The sequence below is a fragment of the Chelonia mydas genome, chromosome 7 (genome assembly GCF_015237465.2).
Source record: "Chelonia mydas isolate rCheMyd1 chromosome 7, rCheMyd1.pri.v2, whole genome shotgun sequence".
Lineage (NCBI taxonomy): Eukaryota > Metazoa > Chordata > Testudines > Cheloniidae > Chelonia > Chelonia mydas.
The window spans coordinates 488,131-512,884 of NC_057853.1; the positions used below are offsets into that span (position 1 = coordinate 488,131).

The 24,754-nt window shown below is 45.2% G+C and overlaps 1 protein-coding gene across 21 annotated transcripts in view; it reads left to right on the forward strand.

Moving 5' to 3' along the window:
* Window positions 1-24,754, forward strand: part of SETD5 (SET domain containing 5) — a 163,263-nt gene that overhangs the window by 92,978 nt on the left and 45,531 nt on the right. For 11 of the 21 annotated variants that reach the window (XR_006292476.1, XR_006292477.1, XR_006292478.1 and 8 more), the window contains 10 exons: window positions 1,746-1,894; window positions 4,015-4,132; window positions 4,588-4,697; window positions 4,986-5,235; window positions 5,451-5,534; window positions 12,741-13,004; window positions 13,649-14,524; window positions 18,336-18,465; window positions 21,119-21,357; window positions 24,030-24,086. Coding sequence is in view for 15 of the 21 variants with exons in the window: in XM_043552109.1 (XP_043408044.1) it covers window positions 1,746-1,894; window positions 4,015-4,132; window positions 4,588-4,697; window positions 4,986-5,235; window positions 5,451-5,534; window positions 12,741-13,004; window positions 13,649-14,524; window positions 18,336-18,465; window positions 21,119-21,357; window positions 24,030-24,086 (2,277 nt within the window). In the remaining 6 variants the exon portion in view is untranslated. Of the gene's footprint in view, window positions 1-1,745; window positions 1,895-4,014; window positions 4,133-4,587; window positions 4,698-4,985; window positions 5,236-5,450; window positions 5,535-12,740; window positions 13,005-13,648; window positions 14,525-18,335; window positions 18,466-18,960; window positions 19,064-21,118; window positions 21,358-24,029; window positions 24,087-24,754 lie in introns of those variants that run through there. The other 10 variants (XR_006292480.1, XM_037904629.2, XM_043552106.1 and 7 more) reach the window with 5 other exon arrangements.

Below are 24,754 nucleotides of genomic sequence, written 5' to 3' on the forward strand. Positions count from 1 at the left end.
CTCAATGTAATAGGACCTGGAATGTGAGGAAGTGAATGACACTTCAAAAGCTGGGTAAGTTCCCTCCAGTATGTCTTCCCACCTTTTCCATTGCTCCCAGGATAGGAAGGAGAGAGCAGCAGTGACACTGTTTATCTTTCCGGCTGTAGAAGCTATGGCTCTCAGGCCTGATTAACCTAGTATTGGCACTTTGGATGCCTCTCTCATAGAGGAGGTCTGCTATTGAAAGCAGTTTTCTACCCGGAACCAGACTGGTTTAAAATAAATACTTGGATGAAGTGATTATTGCTTTCATGGACCGCAAGAGAGAACTTGTTCTACTGGTCCATAGTTTTAACTCCATGTTAAACTAATGAAGCATAGACTTGAAATCCTCCAGAGGGTTTTATTATTGGTGTATAAGAGTGTCCAAACAAAAAGTACAAATCTCTATAGTGTAGTGTTCTCAACATGTTAAAAAAAAAAAAAAAAAAAAAAGAAAGGAAGAAAGTTTTGTACAAATTTCAACATTAAACCTTTGGGCATCAGTCTTATTCCAACCCTGCAAAGTCATAGAGCCACAACCTTCAAATCTCATTCTGCTCCTTACAGTCCAGATTGAACCACTGCAGGAAGTGTTGTTACACATCATATCTATCAGAATAGGCCTTCTGATAGTTGCTGTCTCCAATCAGAAGTGTGAGGTTTTTCTTTTGTTTTTTAAGTTTGGAGCTTTCTCCATTGGGACCCAGTGTCGTACTTTGAATTCAAACAGGCAGTCCTCACAATTGTCATAGCATTCGTTTCCTACGTGAATTCAAGAAATGTTCTTCCTTTAGTTAAGCATTTCAGCCCTTAGGAGCACTGACAGTCTCAGGGCAGAGTAGTCACATATTGAGATTTGCTACACAGATATCGGGTAAGTTCACCAAGTTTGTATATTGGACATCCAGTCTTAGCCGATGCAATTTTAGGGGGGCGGGGGCAGAAGTCTTCTCCGTGAATTGGTGTCCAGGGGGAGATGGAGGAGTTATGTATAATCTACCTCATTTTGCGTGTCCACATTTAAAGGATGATCCTGCTTCCCACCCTGGAGACACACTGCTTTGACAATCCCACTAACAGCTCTGTGGACCTTAGCATGAAGAAGAATAGGAAAGTTTATCCATGCTTACCTGAAAATTTGCTTTCTTCAAATATTAAGGTCCTCAGATCCTGGAGACAAATGAGTCATCCAGAATAGAGAAGGAAATTGGCATCCAAGGGTTTGGGGTTGTTGTCATTGGGAAGAATTTACCATGCTCAGCAGTGAGAGAAATTGTGTTTTTTTCCGCAATTTGTAATTTAGGAAAGTAGTTTTGAATTATCCTGGCTGTGGAAATTATCTTAACTAGAGGGAAGGAATTTAAGGAGGTGGGGCATTCTCCTACTGCCAGTGATTGACAGGTCTGGTTCTGCCCCCAAGCTGCAATCAGGCTGAAGTACCAATTCTAATGGATCTGTTGACCTTATTACTCAAAGAAAGGACATTTTTGGTTAAGCACAGATGAATTTTCCTATTCCCATGAATAAACATTATTTCCAAGTTATTGCCTGTTGCCCAAATGTCTGTCTTGGAGTGAGTGGTGTCATGAGCTGGTCAGAATTCCCAGGTCCTGTTACTAGAAGCCAGTTTGTTCATATGTAAATCATAGGATAAAATCTACAGGGTTGTTGCCTGAGGTTCTGTTTTGAGTTCTCATATTTTGTTCTGGTTTCCATTGCAGTTGCAACTGGGAAGAGTGACTCGGGTTCAGAAGCACCGGAAGATCTTGAGGGCAGCAAGAGACTTGGCATTAGATACCCTTATAATTGAATATCGAGGAAAGGTTATGTTACGGCAGCAATTTGAGGTCAATGGGCATTTCTTCAAAAAGTAAGAGTGCTATTCAATGACCAGTGTGAGAGCACGGGGGCATGGAGTGATTGAGGACCGCTGTGGGGGAACCCCACACTGCCAGAGACCCTGCCACAAGGGGTCATGCAATTGTGCCAGGCATAGAAAAGTAAAAAAGATATAAAACAGCCCAGATTAAGTTGAAGGAGATTCCCACAACTGAGCCATTCTATTTAGGTGACACATCTGAGGAGCTGTCCCAGACTGAGGTGTCAGTAGAGGTGGTTTTGGAACAAACTGATACATTTAAACAGTAATAAGTCGGGACCAGATTGTATTCACCCAAGAGTTCTGATGGAACTCAAATTTGAAATTACAGAACTGCTAACTATGGTATGTAACTTATTGCTTAAATCAGCCTCTGTACCAGATAACTGGTGAATAGCTAATGTGACACCGATTTTTAATAAAGGCTCCAGATGCCATCCTGGCAGTTACAGGCCAGTCGGCCTAACTTCAGTACCGGACAGACTGGTTGAAAATACAGTAAAGAACAGAATTATAAGAGGCACAGGTGAACACGATATGTTGGAGAAGAGTCAACCCAGATTTTGTAAAGGGAAATCGTGCCTCACCAATCTTATTAGAATTCTTTGAGGTGTGAACAAATGTGGACATGAGTGATCCAGTGGATATAGTGCACTTGAATTTTCAGAAAGCCTTTGACAAAGTCCCTCACCAAAAGCTCTTAAGCAAAGTAAGGAGTCAGGGGATGAGGGTCCTCTCATAAATCAGTAACTAGTTACAAGATAGGAGACAAAGGGTAGGAATTAATGATCAGTTTTCACAGTGAAGAGAGGTAAGTAGCGGGGTCCCCCAGCGATCTATACTGGTACCAGTGGTGTTCAGCCAATTCATAAATTATCTTGAAAAAGGGGTAAGCAGTGAGGTGGCAAAGTTTGCAGATGATACAAAATTACTCAAGATAGTTAGATCCAGGGCAGACTGTGAAGTGTTACAAAGTGATCTCAAAACTGGATGACTGGGCAACAAAATGGCAGATGAAATTCAATGTTGATAAATTCAGAGTAATGCACATTGGAAAACATAATCCCAACTATACATACAAAATGATGGGGTCTGAATTAGCTGTTACCCCTCGAGAGAGACCTTGGCATTGTGATGGATAGTTCTCTGAAAACATCTAGTCAATGTGCAGCGGCAGTCAAAAAAGCTAACAGCATTAGAAACCTTTAGGAAAGGAATAGGTAATAGCACAGAAAATATAATTCCACTATATAAATTCATGGTACGCCCACACCTTGAATACTTGTGCAGTTATGGTTGCCCCATATAAAAAAAAATATATTCGAATTAGGAAAGTACAGATGGGGAGGCAAGAAATGATTGGGGGATGGAGCAGCTTCCATATGAGGAGATTAAAGAGGCTTGGACTGTTCAGCTTGGGAAAGAGGAGACTAAGGGGGGATACGACAGAGGTCTATAAAATCATGAGTGGTGTGGAGAACGTGAATAAGGAAATGTCATTGACCCCCTCACATAGTGCACAAGCCAGTGATCACCCGAGTCCATTAATATGCAGCAAGTTTAAAACCAATATAAGGAAGTACTTCTGCACACAGTGCACAGTCATCTTGTGCACTCGTTGCCAGGGGATGTTGTGAATGCCAAAAGTATAAAAAAAAATTTTGATAAGTTCATGGAGGATAGATTCATCAATGCCAATTAGTCAAGATGATCAGGAACCAAAGCCCATGATCTGGGTGTCCCATAACTACTGACTGCCAGAAGCTGGAACTGGACAACAGTGGATAGATAAATTGCCCTGTTCTGCTCACTCCCTCTGAAGCATCTGGCACTGGCCTCTGCCAGAAGACAGGATACTGGGCTAGATGAACCATTGGTCTTACTCAATATGGCCATTCTTATATTCTTATGTGTTTTTCCATTTATGGAATAAAAATCTCCCCTTTTTTGGGTAGATCTGTTGTATTATGAGTTAGGAGCTGCATGAACTCCCTGAGTGAAAGAAGCAAAGGAAGAGCTGCTTCCCATATTCCTGTTCAGTAAGGAGTGGCTGTTATACTGGTGGTGGGAATTGAGTCTGGGGGGATTACAAGAGTTTGTTACTTCCTTAGGCCATACCCCTTTGTGCTGTTCTACTCTAACTTCAACGGTGTTGAGATGTGTGTGGATGCCCGCACCTTTGGCAACGACGCCAGGTTCATCAGGCGTTCCTGTACACCGAATGCAGAGGTAAACTTCCTGCTCCCCTGTCAGTGGAAAAACAGGCCAGCAGTGCACAGGTGTTAGTGTAGCCCCTTTCACGAGCATTCAAGCCCTGAATAAAATGAAGTGGCCACAAGTAATGTCAGTGAAGAGAAGAGAGAGAGTTTGATAATCCATCAGAGGGTTGTACAGATTTTTCCCATTTGGCTGCCTGTAGGCTGAAGATGGAGGGACAGGGAGGGAAGAGGTAGGGGAGCACAAGGCCTTTCTCTCGAAGGCCTAAGAGAGCTAGAGAAGGGAAGACTTGTAGGTTTCCTCTGGTCAGGGCACAGGAGTGGTCCAGGATAGGACAAAGTAATGGATGGGGAAGGGCAGCAAAGCAGGCTTTTTTCTAGGGATAATTGAGAGGGTAATTTTAGCGTGCCATGCAGGAACTCCCATCTCTCTTGCGGTGTTAGTTTCTGTCTGTTTTGTTTGTGAAGGTCCGTCATGTGATTGCTGATGGGATGATCCACCTGTGTATCTATGCACTCACCACCATTGCCAAGGACACAGAGGTCACCATTGCCTTTGACTATGAGTACAGCATCTGGTGAGTCCCTCATCTCACCAGCCTGCGCTGGTCTCCTGGCACAGACATCCTCCTCCTCCTGCCCCTTCCTCTTTTCTTACATTTTGCTCCATCATCTGCTGAATTGTATTTTCATGTATTCTATTCTACCCAGTTCTACTGGCCTCTTCTCTGATAGAGGCTGGAAGGTAGCAGGCTCTCCTTGCTTTGGTACCTGGTGAGATCTATAGTAGCAGATGCATTTAATGTCTCTCTGTAGGAGGGCTGAGAAATGAGGAGTGACACAGATATGTTTGTGTTTTGGACCAGCAACTATAAAGTGGACTGTGCATGTCACAAGGGGAACAGGAATTGCCCTGTACAGAAACGGAACCCAAATGCTGCAGAACACCTACCTCCACCTGTTCTAGGCACACTGATGATTGGGGCAGAAACAAGGCGTCGGAAAGCCCGTAGGAAGGAACTAGAATTGGAACAGCAGGGCATTGCATCAGATGAGAACAGCAACCAGCAGGCAGAGGAGGTTCCAGAGGGACCTTCTGCAGCCAGTGACAATGAGGTAAAATTTGACACTTTATAATGTCAGGTGTCTAATCATTCACTGTGGAGGAGTTTGGTCCTACAGGGTGCTGGTATCTCCAGAACTGCCACAGGTCTTTTTTAAGCCTCACCCTAGTGAGATAGCAAAACTAATCCTAGCGATTTTTCAATTGCTCCATATTTTCATTTTGCAATGGTGACTGCTCTGAGTCCTGGCTTCTCTCTGCTCTTCAGGCTGCAGATAAAGAAGAGAAGCAAGAGGAGGGGGAAAGAGAAGAGGCTGTGGATGAGCAGGGAGCCCTGGCTCACAGCAGACGGGTGAGTACCTCTTCTACTCTGATCTGTAGTTTCGTTTTTCGTGACAGGTGTATAGGATGGAGCAGGTCACACAGGGCCAATTGGTTGTTTCTCTTGTTTAGTGACATGATTCCAAATGTTCAGAAACCACTGACTTGTCAGGAAGGGTGAACCAGGCAGATTTCACATCCCACAATGTCTGTACACTGCTGGTTAGGCTCCAATAAGTTAGAGATGGAGAAAATCTAGTAACCACCATTTGCTTTGTGGGACTGTCTCACAGCCTACAACATCCAATTGGTAAGAATGTTTTTCCTTTCTTGGTTTCATTCAGTTAGTCCTAGCTCCTTTCTTGGTCACTAAATAATTTCTCCTTACTCCCTGGTGTCCAAACACTTCAAAGTAAATATTGTTAGGTTACTATCATGTCCCTATGCCTCCTCCTTCCCTCCCTCCTTTGTAGCCTAGCCAAGCTTATATATACTTAGCTGTTTTAATCTTTCATCACACCTATACATCAATCCCTCCAGGTCCCTGATCATTTTGCTTTTTTCTGAATTCCCTCCAACTTTTCTGCAAGGTTGCTAGCTAATGCCCTAGGAGGCATGTCTTCCCCGTATCTTTTATTAGTGATCCTTGTTTTGCACACACATGGTTGTAAAAGTCCTTCTTAGTCCGCTTAGATTTTTGGCAACACACAGTCCTTTTGCTCTTTTTCTTCCCTTTTCCTTGCAACCCTAACTACTATGGTTTTCTGGTGTGGTTACTTGCTGTTTATCCTCAGATCTTTGAGGAGACCCTTGAACTAACACTACAATCCTTGATTTTTTCCCAAGGATTTGTAGTCTATTGTGCCTTCTTTATAGCATCTGGGTTGGTTTTCTGGGTGGTAGTTTTCTGTATAACTAAGAACTAGGTTTTTTTAATGTATGTACTTCAAGAGGATGTTTATCCTGAGATGTGTGCTTGACATTAATTGAAAGTGCAATGAAAATAACAGCAGTACATACTCCATCCACCAACCAGCACATATATCACAGTTCAAAATCACCCACTTTTCGTGTTCACCCGAAATGCTTCAGCCTTCTCTGAAATGCCTGCTTCCACAGATTGGGTTTGTTTCCAGTGGTATCCTGCATGGATCAGTTCTGATCCCTACTCTTAGTAACATTTTTATCAGTGACTTGGAAGAAAACATAAAATCATCATTGGTCAAGTTTTCAAATGACACAAGAGTTGGGAGAGTGGTAAATAACGAAGAGGATAGATCACTGACTCAGGGTGATCTGGGTCACTTTGTAAACGGAGTGCACGCAAACACTGTGTGTTGTAATCCAGCTAAATGTAAATGCATACATCTAGAAATAAAGAATATAGGTCATATTCACAGGATCGAAACTAAGGTTGAGTTTCCTAGGGGATTCAAGCAGATGATGGGGAAAAGGCAAGACGAGGCTGAAGGAAAATGTCAAGACTCGCAGATGCAAGCTGGACTGGAGAACTGTTAGGGTAGACTGCTAGGTGAGGAAAATGGCCAGCAGAAACATGTGACTACAAGAACCGGCAGAGGAAAAGACCAGCTAGTGAGGGAGAAATAGAGCTCAGGAATATGTTTGCTGAGTTGGAAAATGAAAAAAAGACGCATCAGGCGTAACAGAAGGTGGGAGGGCAAGGAAAAAGAGAAGAGCGGCTATTCCTATAAGAAGAGGGAAAGAGTCAATGGAGATAGCCAGAGTTTGGAGCCCCAGGAGGATACAGGATGACTCACAGAAGATTACAAACGAGAACAATAGGCAAGAGAACTTGCAGTCAGAAAAAACAGGAGGAAGGCTGGAGAATCACACCACCACCAGGAAGAGGCAGGTCTGTGATTGGTGACTCCCGACTGAGAACAGACAGGCCTGTCACCAGAGCTGATCCGGGAAACAGAGGGGTGTGCGGTCTGCCGGGAGCTCAGATACAGGATATGGAACTGAGGCTGAAGAGGATCCTAATGGGATCAAGAAAGAATCCACTGATTGTCCTTCACATGGGAACAAACAATACTGCTAGAACATATCAAAGGAGATTTTGCCAGGCTGGGGAAGACACTTACTTAAATAAATGGAGGCTCAGGTGACCTTCAGTGGGATTCTGCCTCTCTCTAGAGGAGGAGAACCAAGGCAAGACAAGATTATGATGATCAACAGATGGCTCAGGCAGTGGTACTATAATAAGGGCTTTGGGATGTTCGTCCAGTGGGAGGCATTCATGGACAGAAGACTTCAGTGGATGGACTCCCCCTGAGTAGGGAGGGAAATGGACTTTTGAGGTGGAGGTTGGCCCAACTAATTAAAAGAGTTTTAAACAAGGAGCTCCAGGGAGACAATTGGGAGATGCTCAAGTAATCTCCGCGCCTGATTCTAATATTGACCAGGAGGAAGAGAGAGAGAGAATATACAGCAATGGAGAAAGGAAACAACGGTGAGTAAGAGAATGGACATTAAGAGGAAAGATAGTGCCAGTGAAGCTAACAGTCAGGTAGGCGATAATGGCAGTAGAATGACTACCCAATCAGATGAGGAATGTGGGCAAAGCCAAGCAGAAACAACTAAATTGTCTGTATATCAATGCAAGGAGCCTGGGTAACAAAATGGAGGAACTAGAACTACTGGTGCAGGAAGCAAAAACAGATACTATAGGAATAACAAGAAGAGTGGTGAAATAGTAGTCATGACTGGAGTACAGGGTTTGAAGGGTATGAGCTGTTCAGGAAAGACAGAAATAAAGGTAAAGGTGATGGAGTAACTCTGTATATTAACGATGAGGTAAAGAAATTAGAAGTGATGTAAAGGATAACATTTAGTCTGTTTGGGTCAAAATCACTTCGGGGAAGAAAGGTTCCCCTTGGATAGTGCTTAGGGTCAGCTACAGACCCCTAGGATCCAATCTGAGACCTCTTTAATGTTTTTAATGAAATAATACTACTGGGAATTGTGTGATTATGGGAGACTTTAACTTCCCAGATAGAGATTGAAGAATAAGTGCTACTAATAATAGTAGGGCCTAGATTTTCCTGGATGTGATGACTGGTAGATTTAGGTTCAGCAACTATTTAGTGAAGAAAAGAGATGACGCCATTTTAGATTTGGTGTGGTGGGTAGTGAGGACCTCATAGAAGGTTGTAGGGGACAAACTTGTTCAAGTGATCATGAGCTAATTCAGTTTAAACTAAATGGAAGGATAAACAAAAATAGATCTGCAAGTGGGGTCCCTGATTTCAAAAGGGCAAACTTTTAAAAAAAAAAATTAAGGGAATTAGTTAGGAAAATGGACTGGACTGAAGAACTCCAGGATCTGAATGTGGGAGAGACTTGGGATTACTTTGTCAATGTTGCAGAAACCATCTGAAGCCTGCATCCCAAGCAAGGGGAAAAAATTCATAGGGAAGGGTTGCAGACCAATCTGGATGAACAAGCATCTCAACAGGTAATTAAGAAAAAGCAGAAAGCCTATAAGGAAGGAAAGATAGGATGGATCAGCAAGGAAAGCTACCTCTTGGAAGTCAGAAAATGTAGACAAAAAGTGAGAGTTGCCAAAAGCCAGGCAGAACTGGACCTTGCAAAGGAGATTAAAACCAATAGTGAAAAGTTACATAGCCATATAAATAAAAAGAAAACAAGGAAAGAAGAAGTGGAACCGCTAAGCACTGAGGATGGGGTGGAGGTTAAAGATAATCTAGGCATGGCCCAACACTTAAATATGTTGCCTCCATTTTTAATAAGGCTAATGAGGATTTTGGGAATAGTGGCAGCATGGCTAATGAAAATGAGGATATGGAAGTAGAAATTACCACATCTGAGGTAGAAGTCAAACTCAAACAGCTTAATGGGACTAAATCGGAGGGCCCAGATAATCTCCATTGAAGAACATTAAAGGAACTGGCATATGAAATTGCAAGCCCAATAGCAAGGATTTTTAATGAATCTGTAAACTTGGGGTCATGCCCTGTGACTGGAGAATTGTTAATATGGTACCTGTTCAGAAAGGAAAAAACGTGATCCAGGAAACTACAGGCCCGTTGTTTTGACCTCAATTGTATTCAGGGTCTGGGAATAAATTTTGAAGAAACAGTAGTTAAGGACATAGAGATGAATGATGATTGGGATAAAATACAACATGGTTTTACAAAAGATAGATCATGCCAGACCAACCTGATCTCCTTCTTTGAGAAAATAACTGATATTTTTAGACAAAGAAAATGCAGTAGATTTCATCTACCTCGATTTCAGTAAGGCATTTGGTACAGTTTCACGTGGGGAATTATTAAATCGGAGAAGATGGGGATTAATATGAGAATTGAAAGATGAATAAGGAACTGGTTAAAGGGGAGACTACAACAGGTCATACTGAAAGGTGAACTGTCAGGCTGGAGGGAGGTTACTAGTGGAGTTCCTCAGAGATCCGTCTTGGGACCTATCGTACTTAATGTTTTTATTAATAATCTTGGCACAAAAAGTGGGAGTGTGCTAATAAAATTTGAGGATGACACAAAATTGGGAGATATTGCCAATACAGAGGAGGACCATATTAGATCTGGATGACCTTGAAAAATGGAGTAATAGAAAAGGGATGAAATTTAATAGTGCAAGGTCATGCATCTAGGGACTAATAACAAGAATTTGTTGCTATAAGCTGGGGACTTATCAGTTGGAAGCAACAGAAGAGGAGAAAGACGTGGGTATATTGGTTGATCACAGAATGACTATGAGCTATCAGTGTGATGTGGCCGCAAAAAAGACTATTGCTGTCCTAGGATGCATCAGACGAGGTATTTCCAGTAGAGAAAGAAAAGTGTTAGTACTATTATTAAAGGCACTGGTGAGACCTCGCCTGGAATACTATGTGCAGTTCTGGTTTCTCATGTTTAAGAAAGATGAATTCAAACAAGAACAGGTGCAGAGAAGGACTAATGCCAAGGTGGAGAGGAGTTACTTAAATTAAGCACCAATGTGAACGCCGGAACAAATGGATAGAAACTGGCCATCAACAAGTTTAGGCTTGAAATTAGACAAAGGTTTCTAACCATCAGAGGAGTGACATTCTGGAACAGCCTTCCAAGGGGAGCAGCGGGGGCAAAAAACCCAACTGGCTTCAAGACTGAGCTTGATAAGTTTATGGAGGGGATGGTTTGATGAGACTGCCTACAATGGCATGTAGCCGATCTGCGACTGCTAGCAACAAATATCTCCAATGGCCAGTGATGGGACACTAGATGTGGAGCGCCCTGAGTTACTACAGATAATTCTTTCCTAGGTGTCTGGCTGCTGGGTCTTGCCCACATGCTCAGGGTGGAACTGATTGCTATATTTGGGGTCAGGAAGGAATTTTCTCCCAGTTCAGACTGGCAGAGACCCTGGGGGGTTCCCCTTCTTCTGCAGCACGGGTAACTTGCAGGTTTAAACTAGTGTCTCTGTAACTTGAAGTCTTCAAATCATGATTTGAGGACTTCAGTAACTCAGCCAGAGGTTAGAGGTCTGTCACAGGAGTGGGTGGGTGAGTTTACGTGGCCTGTAATGTGCAGGAGATCAAACTAGATGATCATGATGGTCCCTTCTGACCTTAAAGTCTATGAGTCTACGATTTGGGATTCTCTCCTGAGAAGCAGTGATTCTGAAAAAGATTTGGGTGTGATGGTGGATAGTCAGCTGAACATGAGCTCCCAGTGAGAAGCTGTGGCCAAAAGAGCTAATGTGATCCTGGGATGCATAACCAGGGGAATCTCAAGTAGGAGTCGAGAGGTTATTTTACCTCTGTATTAGGCACTGGTGCGACTGCTGCTGGAATCCTGGATGTTGATAAATTGGAGAGAGTTCAGAGGAGAGCCATGAGAATGATTGATAAGCTCGAAAGCTTGTCTCTGTCACCTACAGAAGTTGGTCCAACAAAAGGTATTACCTCACCCAGCTTGTCTCTGTGAAGGATTAGAAAACAGTCTATCACTATAAAGAATAAGGGAACTTCATCTATTTAGCTAAACAAAGAGAAGGTTAAAGAGAGACTTAATTATTCTGTAAGGACCCACATGGGGAACAAATATATGTTGGTGGTTTTTTCACTCTAGCAGAGACTGGCGTAACACAATCCAATGGCTGGACATTGAAGTTAGACAAAGTCAAATTTCCAAAAAGGTGTAAATTTTTAATTGTGCGAGTATTTAACCATTGAAATAATTTTACCAAGGGCTCTGCTGGATTCTCCATCACTGATTTTTTAAAATCAAAATTGGATGTTTTTCTAAAAGATCTGCTGTAGGAATTATTTTGGGGAAGTTCTCTGGCCTGGTGTTATACATGAGGTCAGACTAGATCAATGGTGGGCAACCTGTGGGCCGCATGTGGCCCATCAGGGTAATCTGATTGCGGGCCACAAGACATTTTGCTGACATTGCCCTTCCACAGGCACAGCCCCCCGTAGCTTCCAGTAGCGGCGGTTTGCCATTCCTAGCCAATGGGAGTTGCGGGAAGCGGCAGTCCGCAGGGACGTGCTGGCTGCCGCTTCCTGCAGCTCCCATTGGCCAAGAATGGCAAAGCACGGCCACTGGGAGCTGCGGACAGTCAATGTCAGCAAAATGTCTTGCGGCCCACAATCAAATTACCCTGATGGGCCGCAGGTTGCCCACCACTGGACTAGATGATCACGGTCCTTCTGGCCTTGGTCTATGCATCAGTGAACTGATGGTCATTACAGCATGCCCAGAAAATGAAAAAATTCAGGGTATGTCGAACCAAGCAGGGTGGGAAGCAGAGAATTCAAAAGTTGAAGGCACTTCATGAAGGGTGCCCCATCCGCAACTCTCATATGCTAAGGTTGCTGCACTCGAATGCCCCACTGATACCAACTGAAGCAATAGTAAAACATCTGACTTCTGTTGTTCATGTTGGAGATACATGCTAGGTTGTTTGGGTTACATAAAAGGTCTCCTCCTCTCCAAACAAGTCTGCCAGTTCTAATGCCAGGAGGCTGGTCCCTTACTTGTTTAAGCTGAGACAGTCTCCTTTCATTATGAGACATTCCAGTTCTCTGTGAACCATTAATCCCCTCCCAGCCCTCTTCTGCACCATCACCTTTGTGGACCATATGCTGTCCGGCCCCCCCGCCCACTGTACTTTTGATCTTTTTCCTACCCCTTACTGTCCTCTTGCTTGCCTGGTATTGCTGACCTGGACATATTCTTGTGTATGCTAGTCCCGGGAGGAGAGGAAGGTAGAAGCCATCATGCACATGTTTGAAAACTTGGAGAAGAGAAAGAGAAGACGAGAGCAGCCATCAGATCGGAGCAGCACAGATGCTGAATTCATCATTAACCCTGAGGCTTCTGAGTTGGAGGAGGTGAAAATGGAGACTCCTGAAACTGAAGACAGCAGTTCAGCTTTAAGTGGGGCTGCTCCAGGCACTCCTAACAGCATCAGCAATGTTGGGGTGAACACACGGAGGTCCACACAGACAGCAGTAAGTTGGAGGTAGGGCTGTTGCATAGCTTACACCAAGGCAAGTTCAACACAGCCCCTGTGGTGCCTTGCAAGGGTTAATATCTAATGGCCAAGGGTCTGGATCTTTTTGTGCACTGATATGCTCTCCAGCTGGCTGCTTACGCTGGAGCCATGGAGAAAGGTATTTGCACCGTTTCAGTTAACAAGTCCATGCTGGATCTGAATTCCCATTGCCAAATGTCTCATGGTGGTGGGGCAGGTCATTGTCTGGGACTGAATCAGTGTTATCAGTGCTCAGGAATGGCAACAGTTACTTTCAGACAGGGGGTGAGTCTCATGCTGCTGCTTTCTGATATGTGTCTTGTTGAAGCTGAGACCACTCCTGAGTGTGCCAGTCAGTCCCTTTTCCAAACTCCAGAGTGGAGATGCAAAGGGGAGAAAAAGCAATAAACTGAGGCACAAAGATGTCCAGCCCTTCAAGAGGATTCACAAAGCCATTCCCAGCCCTACCCTCTCAGAGCCTGGCATTAATGGGGTGTAGTCTAACAAAGCTAGCTAGATAGTGCCAGAAAATAACTGATTCCTAATTCCCACATGCAGAATAAAGGAGAAGAGGGGAGAACCTTAGAAATTCTCAGACTGATGATGTGGTTTGCATTGTAGGATGCAATTCCAGAAAAGACCATCACTAAACCAGCTCAAGCCAAACCCTCCAGGCCCCGACCCAAAAGCCGTTTTTCTCGATATCGGACCAGTTCAGCACAAAGATTGAGACGGCAGAAGCAGGCCATTTCCCAGCAGACCGAGCTCTCCCAGGCTGTCCCAGAGGAGGGAAGCAGTATCAGCTCAGTAACTGCTGCAGATGTCAGCAGTGTAGAGGGTCCAGGAGAAAGTAGGCAATTGATGGGGTCTGACCCAGCTGTGGTGCTGGCTGCAGGATCCCAGTCTAACCGAGCCACAGTAAAGTACCCCAAAACTAAAAAGGTAAGTGGTGTGAGAGTCTTCATCAAACATGGGAGGGGGTGGGCTCTGCCAGGCCCGTCTGGAGTCTCTGGAAGACTTGCAGTGAATCTGATGCACAGTGTGAATATAGTTCTCCTCCAGTGTGTTTCCTTCAGGACACTGTTGCTGTCTGTGATGAGATATATCAGGTGCCTCCCCCCTGTGCATTTCCTGCAGAACATAACTGAGCTCTTGGTGTGGTGGTGTCTTGGGCAGTACACCCTTACATGCTCTGTTTTATTGCTTTCATTCTTCGCCTGTTCCTGCTGTATTCGTAATTGCTCTCTTCTTCAGTATCTAGTTACAGAATGGCTGAATGACAAGGCAGAAAAGCAGGAATGCCCCATCGAGTGTCCTTTACGTATTACTACAGACCCCACTGTTTTGGCAACAACCCTCAACATGTTGCCAGGTCTTATCCACTCCCCACTGATTTGTACCACACCCAAACACTACATCCGCTTTGGCTCGCCTTTCATCCCTGAGAGACGTCGAAGGCCTCTTCAGCTGGATGGGATATACAGCTCCTGTAAAAAGGTATGTCTGCTCATTTCCTCTTCTGTTAAGGCTTCAATACCCACGTTATATTAACATCAGCGCACTCTTGTAAAGGCTTTTCATGTCAAGCTTGTCGCTATGCAGTCACAATGAGTTAACTCTGTCCAGCATATTTCTGCATACTCTAGAGTAGTGTTTCTCAACAACTGGTCTGTGACAGCTTTTTTTCCAGTCCCTGAGATTTCCCTCACACAATTTAGAAAGGCAGCAATCCAGTCCCTGGAATCAAAAAGGTTGAGAAACACCGCTGTAGAGTAAGAGGTCAGTGGAGCTGAGGGTGAGGACATGGTGTGTTAGTGCATGTTCTCAGACTCCTTGTGGACTGTTCTCAGAGCTCACGGAAAAATGAAATAGTAACAAGAAGGAGATTGGAGTCTGGGTCTGAATGTGCCAAAGTGCCCCTTGGAGTGGAGTGGGTGTGCCAGGGCTGTACAGGAAGCACAGAAAGAAACCACTCTTCTCGTGTCTACATGTGTTGAGGAATTGCTCAGGGAGAAGTTCAAGGGTTAGAGAGCCTGGGGTGTTCAGCCCCTGAGCAGAACTCTCCTGTCCCGTCTGAGATCCAGCGCCCTAGAGCCTGGGCTCTCCTGTGCCTGGCAGGCAGCACCAGAGCAAAGGGAGAGGAATGGGCTCATACTCTTGCTGAGTTGGACTCAGAAGCAGCCAGCATTGGGTGAGATCTGGGCGGGGAGCCTGGTTCGGCTCCCTACCTCCTTTCCTGAGTGAGGGGCCAGCCTTGCTGAAAGGCTGAGATCATCCTCTGAAACTCAGTCTTGCCTCTCCCAATGTGGTGATGGGGATGGTGATGACTGAGCAGCTCCAGGGGCAGCCACATGATGTGGGATTTTTCATCTTCCAATGTTGCTGCAGTTCCTAACCTGAAAGAGAGGTCAGTATTCTGTATGATGGATTCCACTGTTTTAATGAGACTGTAAGAACTGGATTAGCTCACAAGGTGTTCCTGACTCCACTACATGGATTAGCTGGTTGGATAGGATTGCAAGAGTGAATCCCTGCATTTCTTATGAGCTGGTCCTAGTCAGTGTAAGGAGTAATACAGTTAACCTTGAGGCCTCTCCTGTTTACGGTTCTACGGAGAGTGGTTCTGTCACTTTTGATTATGTATGTCGGGGTAGCCAAACCATGGCTCGCGAGCTGCATGTGGCTTTTACAGTTAAAGTGCAGCTCGCAGAGCCCCCTTGTGTGTCCCGTTTTTCCCCCCCTTTCCCCATTCTCCACCCACCAGACTGGAGGGGGGAGCTCGGAACCTCTACCTTGCAGTGGAGAGGGGCTTCAGCCCGAGCTTGGGGCTTCAGCAGAAGCAGGGCTGAAGCCCCGGCAGGCACTTCCCATGGGGCTGAAGCTCAGAGCCCCAGCAGGTGTGCCCCGGCTCTCGAACTTCTGAAGATTGTTGTGTGCAGCTCGAAAGGTCAGTAAGTTTGGCCACCCCTGATATATGTGAACCTATAACACTGTCATCCAACCATATCTGCCCTGTCCTGCTGCTTGGCTGAAATTTAGAATGAATCCAGGCAGATAAAATGAAGATACTGTGTTGTAAGCAGTGGTCTGGAGGAGTTTGTTACGATATTTGTTTGTAGTAGTGTTGTAGCCATGTTGGAGTTCCAGGATATGAGAGAGACATGGTACGTGAAGTAGTACCTTGTATTGGACCAACTTATGTTGGTGGAAGGGACAAGCTTTTGAGCTTCACAGAGCTCTTACTCAGGTCTGTAGAAGGTAACGAGAGTGTCCAAGCTAAATACAAGGTGGGGCAGATTACTAAGCATAAAGGGTTCACACATGCTGTAGGAGACCACTTAAAATGAAGTGGGCAATTAAGGTTAGCAGGCAGTGAGGTGTGTTACAAATTGTTCTAATGAGCCATAAAACCAGCTTTCGAAGTTTTATGATTTTTGTGTCATTTTTGTTCCCAGATTGAATGTAGAATGGTAAATTCTTTTAGGGATCAGATGGGGCATTGTTACCTCTGAAATGTTTTGTAGCTGAGCTCTTCTCTGTCTAGATTCTGGCCTCACCATGCTGAGTCAAGCCTTTGTGGGCTCTGTGTCTTGTTACTGTACTGCAGTTTATTTATTGAAAACTATGTATAGGCTTTAGCTTTTACAGAAAGTGGTAGCATAACTGCCCAAGGGCCTTCTTGCATCAGAGATGCACTTCATGTGAGCTGCTATATCTGCTGATTGTCCAGCAAGCATGATTCAAGGCTTTTTAAATTGTTTAAAGTGAGCATGGAATGTGTAAGTTTCACCATTTGGATTGTTGAAGGAAAGATGCCCCTGTAGCTTGCTGATCTGGGAGTCTGCTAAATCTGGGTTCTTTTTCTAATTTTTCCAGACTTGGTGAGTGACCTTGGTCAGGTCCTGCTCTGTGCCTCAGTTTACCCATCTGTAAAATAGGATTACCTCCATCAAGGGGGTGATATGAGGCATAGGTTGGTAAAGTGCTGTGAGATCTTCAAAGGGGCTGTATAAACAAACATCAAATTCAATGCTAATGTGATAAAAACAAGGCCACTGCACTTCATTGTCTGTTTCTGAAATCATTGGTGTTATCTTTAACTACGAAAAAGAAAAGGAGGACTTGTGGCACCTTAGAGACTAACCAATTTATTTGAGCATAAGCTTTCGTGAGCTACAGCATGCATCCGATGAAGTGAGCTGTAGCTCACGAAAGCTTATGCTCAAATAAATTGGTTAGTCTCTAAGGTGCCACAAGTCCTCCTTTTCTTTTTGTGAATACAGTCGAACACGGCTGCTACTCTGAAACCTATCTTTAATTAGGGTGTTTCTCTCCCTTTCTTCTTGGGTTTAGTTTCACTGTCACTTTACTGTCACACCAATGTGGTCCTTAGCACTTTTTGGCTTCTCTCCCCAGCTTCTTACATTACTTCAAATAACTGGAATCAGTAGGAAGAGATCTTGTGCTGTCAAAGGTCACTTGCTGCAGAATTTAGTGTTCCCATACAGCTGCATTGCAGCAGGTGGGGAAGCCAGTAAATTTGGCAGGTGAGGTGATGTAGATTGGCTCTTCTCCACGTATCCATGGGGAATCATCTCTTATTCTATGCTCTCCCCTGCTATGATTTTTCTTATCTTTTCCCCCCACCACTGTTCTGTCTCCTGAGGAGGGTCCACTTTGATTTTTCTCCTCCTGGCTAGCCCCTCTTAAATTGTAGCGCCCACACTATCAGGTTTGCATGTTCATTGCTGCTCTTCGACAGCAAACACACGCCTGGGAGAATTACACTTGAGTCAACTTGTCACTTCCTTGCCCTCTGTGGTAGGGTAGAAACTCTCCTTGGTTCTGATGTGTCTTCCAGAGCAAGTGGAGTGGGGATCAGAGTGCTTCCCTGCCTGTGCATGAAGCTGGGCTTTGTGCAGAAGGCATATTCTCTGGGCAAGTTCTGAATAGCCATACTTTCCTAGATTGCTTTAAAAACCTCTGCTTAGAGTTCCCTAGCTTCCTAATCTCTGAGTTTGGGAAGTCTGTGTTCTAATGAGGTTGTACCCTTAGATTATTAATACAGATTTATTACCCTTAGCACCTGTCTCATCTAGAGGACCAATTCAGAACCATTCATAGTAGTCTTTGGGCCCAGCTTTAACAATTCTATCATACCAATTTTTTTGGCTGGGAGCATGTGACGCAGAGCTCTACAGGCGTTTGCCCTGCTGTACAAATGTTTAGGAGTTCTTGAGTATACCCTGCACATGCACATGTACAGCACAGGGGGACTGCACGCTGACGTAGTCTAGTTCTGTTGCAGCGTTGGATGAAACAAGCCCTGGAAGAAGGGATGACTCAGACCTCATCTACTCCACAAGAGAACAGAACCCAATGTCTATACCAAAGTAACCAGAGCAGCAGTTCTTCTAGCATCTGCAAGGACAATGCAGGTATGTATCCAGAACCCTCAAGTGCGGTGCTGGGGTGCCTGGTGTATGCATTTATAGAAGGCTATGGGCCATTAAGGGGTACTGACACACAGGATGAGACACAGGCTTTGCAAACATGCATTGTTGCATGTTCGTACAAGTTTGTGGCAGGTGGAGATGTAGTTTTACCACCCATCCCAATTTCCATAGGCTCATCCTAGCTTGAGGCATCCCGACTCCTTTGCTGTGACAGTGTGGTGATACTGCATCTCACAGCACTCTCACCAGAGTTGTATGATACAGAGTTTGTTCTGCAGGACAAAAGTAAACAGCGTCATGCCTTAGAGTGTGACAGCTGGCTATTTAAATGTATGCTGAGAGAATTAACAAGGGTCACCAGGTAAATAGGTAATAGGCACAGGCTTAAAAAACAGCTACTCAAAAACATTGGCTTTTAATCTGTGAGAAAAGCAGTAGCCGAGTTGTGAAATAGTTAATTTGCATCTGTCTTTACAGAGGAAGAGGGTGGAGATCTGCCCAAGTCAGGGATCAGTTTTCCAAGGACGACAGACGAGGAGCTAGACAGTGTACAGATAACAACAGAATTGGTTATTAAAAGGTTAGATGCACTTAAAGTGAACAAAACACTAGGTCTGGATACTATGCATCCCTGAGCAAAACCTGAAGAAAGTGAGCAAAGAAACTAGAGAATTTCTAAAAGACACTTTTAAAAATAGAGAGAATTTAGGATAGGTTCCTGAGGTCTGGAAAGGGGCAAACAGCATCACTTTACAAAGGTCATGACACAAGGAAATCAAGAGCTTCTTGTTTCTAGAATTTCCCTGATTGATGTTAAACTCTTGCATAAAGGACCTGGCAGTTAGTTCCTAGGAAGCCCAGTTGGCAGATGGCTTTGCCAAGGTGGATTCAGGCAGCAAATCGTGTGTGTGTAACAGCAGGGGACCGGGGAGGGTCTCGCTGCCGAGAAAGGGGGAAATCAGGGATCAGCAGAGAGTTGGTCTAAACAACAGACAGGATTCTACATCCTACAGAAATGGCTCATGGCAAAGCACAGGAGTAGGAGGAGAAACAGGGGAACTGGCTAGAAAAGTGTGGGAGCATGAGACAAAGGGGGCTCTTAGGAGACTCACCCAGCTCCAGAATGGCTGAGTGGAGATTTCAGGGTGGTTCTAGGATCTCTACTCATAATGGAACTGCATTGGATGTGAGGGGATTGAAAACAAGCTCTCTGGGTTCACTAACCTTGGGGCACTGCAAATAATGATGCAGGGAGATTCCAAAGGGATGCCAGGGTTTCGAGGACTGGACAGCAGTGGGGAAATGCAGATCAATGGAGACCAGTGTAAAATCATGACCCGGGGAACAAGGACTCAGTCTAGGGAATATGAGCTAACTGGACCAACCACAGAGCACCCAGGTCTTGAGAAGCTCCCAAGCTGATTGTGAGGAAGCGGCAAACCTGGCAGCTTGGTAAAAAGGCAAATGAAATACTAGTCATAAAGGCAGAATCCCAGACTGGGTGCTACTGTTAGTCCCTGTCTGTGAGCGCTGGGTACCACCTGACAAGAAGGAGATTACTGCCCTATGGAGATCCTGGGTCTGAAGAAAGGATGAGTCAAATTTCTTCTGCTTGGAACAGAGGAGACTTGCCTCATTGGGGGCCTTTAGAGCTGGGAAAGAGGTCAAAATTCATTCAGAAACACTAGGGGCCAAGACCAAGTAGTGAGGAAGCTAGGGGTAAACAGGTCAGGAAAAGCATCTGGGAAAAAATAATGGGGAAGGCAGCTGCAGCATGGAGGGGTTCCAGAGGGGTCCAGGTAAACTAAAGCTCCATAGTAGGAGGGAGCACGGCTGAGGGTGAGGAGGCAGTTTGGGCTAGGCACACTGATGTGGAAGGGGGATAATGGTATTGAGGCAACTGGAACCCTACCCTTGCACCCTTCACAGAGGAGCTGGGGGCACTGTGTGATAACACTACATGGTAGTGATCTGGAAATATCACATTGTTTTTTTTCTCTCTAGTGTACAGCTCAGATTTCCTGCCTTGGTAAATTATTTTCTGTATCTCAAAATAGGTTGTGCTCTTCACAGAAAACCAGGCAGAGGCTAGCCATTGCCCCAGAGAGCTTACAAGTAATTGAAAAGTGCGGTACCGTGCACTTAGGAGGGTAGGGCTGAGGCAAGGGTTCCTCTTTGTGGGAATGATCGTTTCCGGGGGTTATGTTTATGCAAACTCTAGAGACATTGTGGAGCTCAGCTGGTGAGAATTGTGCTGTGCTGTGGTTTATCCACAGCAGTCATAGAGTGAATTTGTCTTGTTTTTGTCACCTCTTTGTGCCAGGAAATGTAATCTCTCTCTCCTTCTGTTTCAGTCCTGTCCTGACACCGCTCCCCGCACTTGACCATGTTGTTCCCCACATGTCATTTATTATAACTGAGTTGTTTTGTTACCTTTGTTACGTGTCTCCACATTCCTGTGGGATGAGAAGGATTTTCATTGGTATTGGGAGCTCCTCGTTTTTTAGGGGCCTTTAATGGGATGCAGTTACAGCTGAGCATTCATGGGGCTCTGGCTGGGAGGGGAACTGTTCATGGTTTGGCATTAATAATGGTGCATTATGATTCTCAGTTCAGTTGTGTTCATGTTTCACAGACTTGCTGAGCCCCCTGAAGAAGTGGAAATCTCGCTACCTGATGGAACAGAATGTTACCAAGTTACTGAGGCCACTATCTCCCATCACGCCTCCACCTCCTGGCTCAATGAGCCCGCAACTCACCACACCCTGCTCATCTCTGCCAGGAGAGGAGGAAAGTCGCAATGGTTATGGCATGATGTTCTCACCAATTCCTTCTCTGGCTGCTAGTCGCTGCAATACTCCACTACAGTTTGAGGTAAATTAGGATAGAGGTCTGGGGGCTCCAAAAGGGGAGAGACTAGAAGAGGTGCATTGGGGGCAGTCTGCTTTCAAACACATGGCTGGGTTCCTGAGCAAGACCCCAAGTGTCCCACACAGGGGCAGCTATTACCTCTCTCCTCTGTGGCACCCTTGGCTGTAGCAACTCTCTCGCTCCCCAAAGCCATCAGTGATGTGGTAGCTCCTGCTCCCTCTGTTACATGTCATACTTCACTGCAGTGCAGCAACCCTCTTGCTCTCCAGGGGTACCAGTCAGCATAGCCTCCATTCCCTTTCCTGCTGCACACAACGCACAAACTCACTTTTGCTTGCACCCCTCCCCCTGCTGCAGCACAGCAATCCCCTCGCCTACTGGGACAGCACATTCCCCCATGCCCTTTCTCTCACAGTGCAGCAAACCCCAAGCGTGTCAGACATACCACAACCCCTGCTCCCTTTCTCTTACGCGGCAGTCCCCAGAGGTTTGGGGGACAGACATTTCAGATCCCAGAACTGCGAGGGCTCACAGCTCCCACCACCCAGTGTTTAATGTCCCAGGTGTACTGATTCTTATTGTGCTCCCATTATATGCGTTTGCCTTTGATTTTGTGTTTCGGAAGCATTTAAAGAGCTTGGTGGGTGTTTTTCTCTGCTCAGCGCTATCTGAGGGGGAGTTGCTAGTGCCTCTCCAGTCTGGAGCTTCCTCCTCCCTCTTGCCATGTTCCATCTCGGTGGCGACGATTGGCAGGAGGTGCCAGGTGGTTTGCAGTTCTCTTTTTATTTTCCATTATTGCTCATTCTCATTGGAAAGTGGAAGTCTCGAAACCTGCTGCTTCCATTACACTACCATTCAGACCCAGGTGGGAACAGTCTAGTGAACAACAGCATGGCCACTGGCTTGAGAGAATCCTGCAGAGATTCCTCCTCTGCTCTGCAGCAGTGCAGAGTCCTTTGCCGATGGGGTCTGTTAGCTTGGTGCTTTCACTTTTACTTTGAGAGTTCTTTGCTGAAAGCTGTTGTAGAGGGATACTTGTCGAGGCTAGTGGAGAAGATTGTTTAGTACTGAGGAGTTAGGAGGGAAGGACTGAGTCAGGTATAGAGCTTGAGCTGGCCATTATCCTCGGGCTCTGCACTGGTACAAGTTGAATGTTAGAGGCTCAGTAGCATAGTGGACCTCAATAGCCTAGCTACAAACCTCAGTCCCATGTAAAATAGCATTAGTTGCTCCTGCTGCTGAGTATGACAGAGAAGAAACTTAGAGCCTACTGGGCATCTACCTCCTACTTGCCCTTGCTGCCTCTATTTTCCTCTAGGGAACAGCCCTAACAACTTGGTAGACCACAGGCTTCTGTGTTCAAGCTTTATATTTCACTAAATGCAGCTCATTGATAACATTTCCATTTTAGTGTCTTGTCGGTTTCATTTAGTTACCATCAGTTCTAACTCAAGAGAATGCATATCATCATGTATACAGATTGTATACTTCAGTCCTATGACCATGGCTCTGGGAGAAGAGAATGGGGGGCAGGGTCTTTTATCTGGTTACCAGTAGGACAGGCTCCTCGATTAGAGAGCTGAAAGTGACCAGACACTGGGTTGGTGGGGAATTTGGTGTCACTTTAAGACTTGATGTTAACCAAGTGGTTCTGAATGCCACTTTTGAGATGCTCTATCCTGAATTAATCTGCTGCATCTGCTCTTCTGGGGAGCTTGTCCCACACACTCCTGAAACCTCTAGCAGGTCAGGCCTTACGGACCAGGGCTTTAGAGCTAATTCGAAACCAAATGAGGTTGGGACCTCAATTTGGATTTGCTTGGGCCCATCAACATTTGTAGCAGAGACTTGGAGCTTAGTATCCTTCATCTGCTTTATCCCTATGGAGTCTGCCCATCAAAAGTCTCCACAGTTGAGAAGGTTCTGAAAGTCCTTATCGCTTTGGGTTTTTGTAAGTACTCCTGTCCAGCAGGATCCACCCAACCACAGCCCCATCACTGGTAGTACCCTACCTCTGGAAGAGCTTCCCTCTTTCTGACTCTCTGATGGGGATGCTCTGTAACACCAAGTGAGGGTGGAGAGGCTTGCACATACCACTGCATGTGGATGGATTGCTCTCCCTTGCACTGTATCCAGCTGTGACCTCTGTAGCTCCCTCAATCAGTTTATACCTATTCCTTTGATGGTACCTAAGAGGAAACTCATGGTGAATTGAAGGAGCCATTTTATTTTCCCCTCGTTTAATGTCTAATACTAACTACAGCATCTGGGGAATTTTCCTTAGGCAAAGCCAGGCTTTCCATTCCAGCCTTTCCCATGTCATTGGACTAAATGCCATACATGGATTTCTCTATATTTCCTGGTGTAAACTCTTTGGCTAGCAGCATCAGAAATATAAGGAAATAAATACTTCTGGCTAACATCTCTTCTGTTCTCTGGTTTGGATACTAAGTTGTGGCATGGAACACAATAACCCAGTCCTGTCTTTGTGCTTCCAGGAGGCTTTAGAAACTGCTTAACCCATTGAATCCCCCTCTAATCACTGAGGCGAGTTCCTGGGGGGAGTGTCTGTTTAGAATAGCTGTGGCTAACCTCTGTGCTTGTTTTTACTTTATTTTATTTTGCTTCTTGACTTTTTAAGTAGATGAATAACAAGATGCTTTTCCCTCCTCTAGAACGTATCCTCCCCTGAGAGTTCCCCTGCGCATAGGCCCGAGTCCCTGTCACCCGAGGTAGTTATCACACCATCTCAATTGCACTCTGAGGCTCTGTGTGTGTGTGTGTGTGTGTACCAGAGGTTCTGGAGGGTGGGGTCGAGCGAGAGTGAGGAGACTGCAGAGGAGAGTGAGAGAACGGGAACGGGGAGGGAGGTGGGGCACTAGTCACAGTAAGTATGTGGAGAGACTGCAGGATTGTCAAGGGAGACTAAAGAAAATAAAGTGGATTTTATTTGGAAAACTGGGATGTATTAATAATACTGCAGATGCTGGTGGGAAATGGAGGCAAAGTGTTAAGAACCAGTGTCTTGGTTATTAGGGTGAAAGGAAAAAGGTCTGGGGGCCCTGGAATTATAATAATTGGCATCAATTTCAGCTCAATAGAAGTGGTTTATATGGTGTTTACTTCTTGTAGCAGTAAAGGGGCAATTTCGATTGAGGGAGGAATGGGAGAGGCTTGTCCCTGGTTAAACTGAAGGATGTTGGAGCAATGAGAACTCTGTCCAGAACCTTCAGCATCTTCATCACTCATTGGTTTTGATCAGCTTCTTGGGACAAGGTCGTGTTCTTTACCTGCTGTGTTCACCTCACTGCAGCCTAAGTCCATCAAACAAGTACCAGGGAAGAAGAGTCCAGATAACAGCAAGCTGGTCTAAAAATGTTAGGAAGTGATACAGTCATGA